This window comes from Vicia villosa, linkage group LG4 (genome assembly GCF_029867415.1).
Source record: "Vicia villosa cultivar HV-30 ecotype Madison, WI linkage group LG4, Vvil1.0, whole genome shotgun sequence".
Lineage (NCBI taxonomy): Eukaryota > Viridiplantae > Streptophyta > Magnoliopsida > Fabales > Fabaceae > Vicia > Vicia villosa.
The window spans coordinates 61902143-61911410 of NC_081183.1; the positions used below are offsets into that span (position 1 = coordinate 61902143).

Sequence of the window (9268 nt, forward strand, 5' to 3'; positions counted from 1 at the left end):
AACTGTTCTCCTCCTCGTTTCAACTGTAGAAACCTCACTTCTTTCTTTCCACGCACATCTTCTGGACAAAAGTTTCCCAAAAATGCATCACGGAAAAGAGTCCAAGTAACTTCAATACCTTCTCTTTCAAATCTCCGCACAGTATTATTCCACCAACCGTCAGCTTCTTTTGTCAGCATGTGAGTACCAAACTGTACCTTCTGTACATCAGTACAACTCACGACTTGAAGGGTCTTCTCGATTTCTCTCATCCATGCGCGCGCTTTGTCCGGTCCATACCCTCCTTCAAAGATCGGCGAGTTGCACCTTCGAAAGTCCCCAAAAGCACGGAATTCATCCTTTCCTCCATAACCGACATTCTGTTGCGGCGCTTGTCCAATCGCACCAGTCCACCTCATCATTGCCTCAACATTAATGTCAACATTCCTTCCCGCAGCCATCGTCCTAAATAACCAAACAACCAGACAAAACAGTATCGATCGTGTCAGATACACGAATCAAATACAACAGGATAAAAGACATTAATAACCTTGACCAACTGGTCGACCATGCTCTGATACCACTAATGTAACACCCCTTTCTATACCCCAAAATATTTAACAAATAATCAGAGAATAACATGCATATAATTCAAAAGGGCGTCACATTGATGCTTTTAGAAGAACTAAAAACCTTTAAAAAAAACTGACAGCGTTTATTCCATACAACACAATACTCCTGGTCATTTTTAATAACACTCAATATCAAATCACAATTTAATCTGAATATGCATTCACAGCGGAAATATATGATACTCATGTGATTTATAATGATTCATGTCCCATACCATGATCATACATCGACTAATAAATCTCAATTCAACATAAACATAATCAAAATGGTTTGGCTTGTAAACCTCTCAAAAGACATGTAACTAATAAATAAGTTTACCAGTCATAGCATAATACATACGCAAATATAACATGAGTTCAATACACCTAGTCTACCCAGTGTTACATGACCAGAGCATCGACTCACTACCTAGTCTCCAATAACCAAGGAAGAACCTCTGGCTAGGTCACACGCGGCTACTAAACTCCAGAACCTGCATGTCGCCAAACGAGGGCAACATTAAAACAGAAGGGTGAGAATACGAACCATTATGAAGAAAGTATAACAGAATACAATGGTTAAATCAATACTTCAAGTAATTAGTCATAGTATGTAAAACGGAATATATAATAGAAATCAACACATAATTCACATGTTATCGAGTATACAACAAGCTTAAATAATATAATATTTCAATTCTACTATTATATTCCCAATTAAGTACACAATCATAATTCTCACATATTCACACATTGAATCAAATATGTATTCAAACTTCACTCGTTTCAATTATCAACTCATACACATATCACAACTACATCAACTTCACATACTCAATTATCGCATAATTTTAATGTGACTCAATGCAAGATATGTGACGCTATGCATGTGGTACCGAATTGTGAACCCAAAGTTTCACCGCTTTCCGATTCAATATCTAGAATCCAAGCCACGCTTCCGATCCGGACAAGACCAAAGCCCACCAAACGTAAACATATAGTTTACCGCTTCCGATTCACTTTAGAATCTAAGCCTCGCTTATGTTTCAAAGCAAACCACCTTTGTTTCAAGGCATCCATGATATGAATGTATGTACAATGTTAATCAACCATATGCAATTAAGATCATCTCTACCATCTTAATATTTAGCATATCACAATAATTCACTCAATGAATTATTCCACAATATTGTACACAACATTCTCATCACATAAGCATTATTCACATATAATAATCAACACACAAATCCAATCCACCATTTTTAATTAATACTAGTCATTAATATTGTTATATACTAGCTCACAATTTCTCAATTAGATACGATTTACTCTTTTAATAATAAACTAACAAGCCATTAGAATTATACTACTTAATTATTCATAAAAGATTCTACCTTAGAACAATACTAGAACATGTCTATGTGTCATTTCTATTAGAAGTCTACTATTTTAATATAATAATTAATTTCACCAAACTATGATTATTTACTAATTAGTCTACCAAAACTTATCAATTAAACATTCTAGTAATCAACTATATTGATATCTCCCATTTATTAATTAATATAAGTATATATATATATATATATTCTCTCACGTTTCTATCAAGTGTGTAGTCATATAATATTAATTCTATCAAGTGTGTAGTGATATAATTAATCCTATCAAATGTGTAGTCATATAATATTAATTCTATCAAGTGTGTAATGTAATCACGTTTTCTCCTTTACTTGAACAACTATGTACCTTTAGCACTTCTACTACTAAGATATATTGCTACTTCACACTTTTATTTTCCAATGGTACATCATAGTATCATGTTCATTCAAAAAGCAAGTGGTGTGTGTATGTCTCTTCAATTGACCAAAAGTAATGAACAGTAGCCAATTAATTAATAAAGGAGAACAACTAAGTGAAACATATACTAGGAGGACATGCATCCACGTTTCTATAGTTCAGGAAAACAACAGTAATGGACAATTAAGTAGGTGTTGGTACCTTAGCATTTCCTATCACAATATATATTGGTCCTCACGTTTTTTATTTATTTTTTTTTGTTGGCCAATGATGCATCACCATGACATTTCTTTATCCTATAGCATTCTATCACTAAAAATGTTGTTTAATCCACACTTTCCTTTGACCAATGAACAAATAACATTGGCAAGTGAATTAAAGGGCATGAAGAGAAAGGAAGTACTATTTTATTCTCTAATTACATCACGATACAGTAAGTGGTCACCACCACCACATGCCATTGCTATTCGCTACAGTAAGTAGTGAACTTTTCTAATACGCTGTAGTTGAACCAATGGTACATTCACTATGGCCTATTTCACGTTTTTTTCTTCAGTCTAATACCAATAATTACAGCTTTCTTGTGCTAATGGGTAGTAATAGTAGCAATTGAACTAAGGGTATAGACTAACACGTATTCAATTTATGAGGCTATACACCGCATACTACTACTTGACTAGCTAGTACTGTAGCGAAGGGATGAAGGATTAATGCACAGAGTACACGCTTCCTAGTGTATCGGTATACCCACCACTACTCCACTCCCAGTTTCGTTCCTAAAACAAATAAATGACACAGTTGTTTGTTCCAGTATTACATCTTGTTTTCAAATCCAAATTTTCTGCAGATTTCAATATACTAACAGGAATTAAAACACATACTTTCTAAGATTTAACTATGAACAAATATAATATGTTAATCTAACAATTACCCCATTATACTAACCCATAATGATTAGGGATTCTCCCCCTTACCTCTCCAATGTGCTTCAAACCCTAGCTTTTGCCCCTTGTTGTTCTTCCCCTTTTTGCTCCTCTTAGTCTCCTTTCTCCTCTTCTTTTGCAAATGAAAATTATGATACCTCTACTCTTCCAACCCTTACTATATTATTCATATTGGGCTTAACCCATAAAATTTCACTTTCTAACTGATTAGGCCCAATTGATAAAATAGAGTAGTTCAAATAAATAATTATGCTCCAACAAATAATATTACTATCCTTAACATTATTTTCCGATTAATCCAATTAAATCCGATTTTATCTCAATTAAATAAAAATCCAATAATAATATTATTTCTAATATTATTTCTCTACATATTCCACTTTATTAATTCTTCGATTAATCGAATAAATTCCAACTTCACTTAATAATCCGAACACGTTTCTCAATAACACCGGCGATCCAATTAATTATCAAACTTCGTCCAAATTAAGTAGATAAATCCTTATTTAATTTAATTAGCCAAATAATAAAATTCGGGCTGTTACAACTCTCCCCCACTTAAAATATTTTCGTCCTCGAAAATTCAGTCGACACAACCATCTCAACACCAAAACCACGTCCACTCTCTCTCTCGATTCATACTGATACAAAACGTTCTACACTTACGACCACACAAAGCTTCAAAAGATGTCATCCCAATATCCGAAGAAAATACCATGTAAACACACAATTCTTTCGATGCACAACTTAGCAAGTCTCTTCATCGGGTAATCCATCTTCCTCGGAATAAAACGAGCACATTTCGTCAACTATCCACACTGACCCAACTCACTTCACAATTACTCGATGCCTCGTCAATCTCGAAACAAAATCTATAGAGATACTATCTCACTTCCACTCGAAAATAGATAACTGTTGCACCAAACGAAACGGTTCCTGACAAATCCAACTCAAATACACGATTCCGGTATATCCCTCTTCATACTTTACCACTACACATTTCCTCAAATTTCGATACATCATTAACACCATGATTAATACTCAAATCATTACGATGTTCCTCATCCAAAATTCTCTTTGTCCGAATTCGAACCATCAGGAATACAAACTCGATCACAACATCTCATGACACCATTCTCGAAAATCCAAAAGTTATCACTTTTCCTTGATTAATCAATATCATCTTGTCAACCAATTACAAAATCCGATTGCTAACCTTCTATAATCTTGTCAATAATATCACAAGTAGGCTTCAACATACCAACTTAACACACGAAGACGTCGCTTCACAACCAAACTCAATTCTCTAAATCGTTCCAACAATTTCCAATTCTTGAATCCTCAACATAACTTATAAAATTATTTCCTACTCAATGCATCGGCCACAACCTTCTTTCTTCTTACTCGACAAACAGAGGTACTCTACGACTATACACTCAGACAATGAACCTCTTCTCAAACAATTCCTCAAATCTACTCTTCAACTTCTCCTTAGTCGCTTTACACGCTACCAAGTTAGTAAGAGAAGTCTATTCCGTCCAATACGATCTCTTCTTCTATCAACAATAGATTAAGGGTGATCAAGTCCTCAATTTGTCAATAGACAGTCGACAATCATAATGAAGCATAAACCATCGTTACTAAACCATTATAGTATTCCTTCAAAACTCGCACTCGAAATTACATAAAACACCAATACCCAAAATCTCTCTGAAAGTTACAATTACTTGCTTCAACTCCAAACAGTTCATACCAAATTCTCATCAAATTGGTCTAGCGGAAAACAAACTAAATTAATCCCAAAATCTCTACCAAGATGCTCAACGGATAATTCAAACACGTAAAAGAAATAGAAACAAAGCCACCGCAGTTCTATCAATGACTACACTTCCATGCATAACAGATAAAACATGAATCCAATCTTATAGCACAATCCAAAAAAATGAAATAATGCGTTGCACCATTATCAATAATAAAGTACGTACCTCAGATTAACTTATCCTTAGAAGTAGTCTCAGCACCAGACAACGCAAACACTTTTCCTTCCGCTTGCTCCTTCTTTGGCTTATCGCACATGGCACAATTGCGTCCTTGCTCACCACAATTGTAGCAAATCCTACTCGAACCAACTCCACAATCAACAGTTTTGTGACCTGTCTCGCCACACCTGTAGCACTTAATAGGAATAGAAGCTCCTCCCCCACTTGGCTTCTTGCCAATACCAGATTGTCCCCTCATGTCATCATACGATTTCTCACGGAACTGTTCTCCTCCTCGTTTCAACTGTAGAAACCTCACTTCTTTCTTTCCACGCACATCTTCTGGACAAAAGTTTCCCAAAAATGCATCACGGAAAAGAGTCCAAGTAACTTCAATACCTTCTCTTTCAAATCTCCGCACAGTATTATTCCACCAACCGTCAGCTTCTTTTGTCAGCATGTGAGTACCAAACTGTACCTTCTGTACATCAGTACAACTCACGACTTGAAGGGTCTTCTCGATTTCTCTCATCCATGCGCGCGCTTTGTCCGGTCCATACCCTCCTTCAAAGATCGGCGAGTTGCACCTTCGAAAGTCCCCAAAAGCACGGAATTCATCCTTTCCTCCATAACCGACATTCTGTTGCGGCGCTTGTCCAATCGCACCAGTCCACCTCATCATTGCCTCAACATTAATGTCAACATTCCTTCCCGCAGCCATCGTCCTAAATAACCAAACAACCAGACAAAACAGTATCGATCGTGTCAGATACACGAATCAAATACAACAGGATAAAAGACATTAATAACCTTGACCAACTGGTCGACCATGCTCTGATACCACTAATGTAACACCCCTTTCTATACCCCAAAATATTTAACAAATAATCAGAGAATAACATGCATATAATTCAAAAGGGCGTCACATTGATGCTTTTAGAAGAACTAAAAACCTTTAAAAAAAACTGACAGCGTTTATTCCATACAACACAATACTCCTGGTCATTTTTAATAACACTCAATATCAAATCACAATTTAATCTGAATATGCATTCACAGCGGAAATATATGATACTCATGTGATTTATAATGATTCATGTCCCATACCATGATCATACATCGACTAATAAATCTCAATTCAACATAAACATAATCAAAATGGTTTGGCTTGTAAACCTCTCAAAAGACATGTAACTAATAAATAAGTTTACCAGTCATAGCATAATACATACGCAAATATAACATGAGTTCAATACACCTAGTCTACCCAGTGTTACATGACCAGAGCATCGACTCACTACCTAGTCTCCAATAACCAAGGAAGAACCTCTGGCTAGGTCACACGCGGCTACTAAACTCCAGAACCTGCATGTCGCCAAACGAGGGCAACATTAAAACAGAAGGGTGAGAATACGAACCATTATGAAGAAAGTATAACAGAATACAATGGTTAAATCAATACTTCAAGTAATTAGTCATAGTATGTAAAACGGAATATATAATAGAAATCAACACATAATTCACATGTTATCGAGTATACAACAAGCTTAAATAATATAATATTTCAATTCTACTATTATATTCCCAATTAAGTACACAATCATAATTCTCACATATTCACACATTGAATCAAATATGTATTCAAACTTCACTCGTTTCAATTATCAACTCATACACATATCACAACTACATCAACTTCACATACTCAATTATCGCATAATTTTAATGTGACTCAATGCAAGATATGTGACGCTATGCATGTGGTACCGAATTGTGAACCCAAAGTTTCACCGCTTTCCGATTCAATATCTAGAATCCAAGCCACGCTTCCGATCCGGACAAGACCAAAGCCCACCAAACGTAAACATATAGTTTACCGCTTCCGATTCACTTTAGAATCTAAGCCTCGCTTATGTTTCAAAGCAAACCACCTTTGTTTCAAGGCATCCATGATATGAATGTATGTACAATGTTAATCAACCATATGCAATTAAGATCATCTCTACCATCTTAATATTTAGCATATCACAATAATTCACTCAATGAATTATTCCACAATATTGTACACAACATTCTCATCACATAAGCATTATTCACATATAATAATCAACACACAAATCCAATCCACCATTTTTAATTAATACTAGTCATTAATATTGTTATATACTAGCTCACAATTTCTCAATTAGATACGATTTACTCTTTTAATAATAAACTAACAAGCCATTAGAATTATACTACTTAATTATTCATAAAAGATTCTACCTTAGAACAATACTAGAACATGTCTATGTGTCATTTCTATTAGAAGTCTACTATTTTAATATAATAATTAATTTCACCAAACTATGATTATTTACTAATTAGTCTACCAAAACTTATCAATTAAACATTCTAGTAATCAACTATATTGATATCTCCCATTTATTAATTAATATAAGTATATATATATATATATTCTCTCACGTTTCTATCAAGTGTGTAGTCATATAATATTAATTCTATCAAGTGTGTAGTGATATAATTAATCCTATCAAATGTGTAGTCATATAATATTAATTCTATCAAGTGTGTAATGTAATCACGTTTTCTCCTTTACTTGAACAACTATGTACCTTTAGCACTTCTACTACTAAGATATATTGCTACTTCACACTTTTATTTTCCAATGGTACATCATAGTATCATGTTCATTCAAAAAGCAAGTGGTGTGTGTATGTCTCTTCAATTGACCAAAAGTAATGAACAGTAGCCAATTAATTAATAAAGGAGAACAACTAAGTGAAACATATACTAGGAGGACATGCATCCACGTTTCTATAGTTCAGGAAAACAACAGTAATGGACAATTAAGTAGGTGTTGGTACCTTAGCATTTCCTATCACAATATATATTGGTCCTCACGTTTTTTATTTATTTTTTTTTGTTGGCCAATGATGCATCACCATGACATTTCTTTATCCTATAGCATTCTATCACTAAAAATGTTGTTTAATCCACACTTTCCTTTGACCAATGAACAAATAACATTGGCAAGTGAATTAAAGGGCATGAAGAGAAAGGAAGTACTATTTTATTCTCTAATTACATCACGATACAGTAAGTGGTCACCACCACCACATGCCATTGCTATTCGCTACAGTAAGTAGTGAACTTTTCTAATACGCTGTAGTTGAACCAATGGTACATTCACTATGGCCTATTTCACGTTTTTTTCTTCAGTCTAATACCAATAATTACAGCTTTCTTGTGCTAATGGGTAGTAATAGTAGCAATTGAACTAAGGGTATAGACTAACACGTATTCAATTTATGAGGCTATACACCGCATACTACTACTTGACTAGCTAGTACTGTAGCGAAGGGATGAAGGATTAATGCACAGAGTACACGCTTCCTAGTGTATCGGTATACCCACCACTACTCCACTCCCAGTTTCGTTCCTAAAACAAATAAATGACACAGTTGTTTGTTCCAGTATTACATCTTGTTTTCAAATCCAAATTTTCTGCAGATTTCAATATACTAACAGGAATTAAAACACATACTTTCTAAGATTTAACTATGAACAAATATAATATGTTAATCTAACAATTACCCCATTATACTAACCCATAATGATTAGGGATTCTCCCCCTTACCTCTCCAATGTGCTTCAAACCCTAGCTTTTGCCCCTTGTTGTTCTTCCCCTTTTTGCTCCTCTTAGTCTCCTTTCTCCTCTTCTTTTGCAAATGAAAATTATGATACCTCTACTCTTCCAACCCTTACTATATTATTCATATTGGGCTTAACCCATAAAATTTCACTTTCTAACTGATTAGGCCCAATTGATAAAATAGAGTAGTTCAAATAAATAATTATGCTCCAACAAATAATATTACTATCCTTAACATTATTTTCCGATTAATCCAATTAAATCCGATTTTATCTCAATTAAATAAAAATCCAATAATAATAT

The 9268-nt window shown here is 34.5% G+C and overlaps 1 protein-coding gene across 2 annotated transcripts; it reads right to left on the reverse strand.

The window, feature by feature from the left end:
• Positions 1 to 808: 808 nt before the first annotated feature.
• On the reverse strand, positions 809 to 9009 carry LOC131599210 (uncharacterized). 2 transcript variants are annotated; one of them, XM_058871652.1, is made up of 4 exons: positions 8951 to 9009; positions 6612 to 6675; positions 5317 to 6035; positions 809 to 1084 (listed from the first exon to the last, which is right to left on the reverse strand). In XM_058871652.1, exon 3 carries the CDS (start codon positions 6029 to 6031, stop codon positions 5318 to 5320), a length of 714 nt encoding a protein of 237 aa, XP_058727635.1. In that variant the 5' UTR covers positions 6032 to 6035; positions 6612 to 6675; positions 8951 to 9009; the 3' UTR covers positions 809 to 1084; position 5317. The 2 variants fall into 2 exon arrangements, 1 of the variants encoding a protein (XP_058727635.1); XR_009282632.1 differs by lacking the exons at positions 5317 to 6035; positions 6612 to 6675; positions 8951 to 9009 and adding an exon at positions 3362 to 3439.
• Positions 9010 to 9268: the final 259 nt, after the last annotated feature.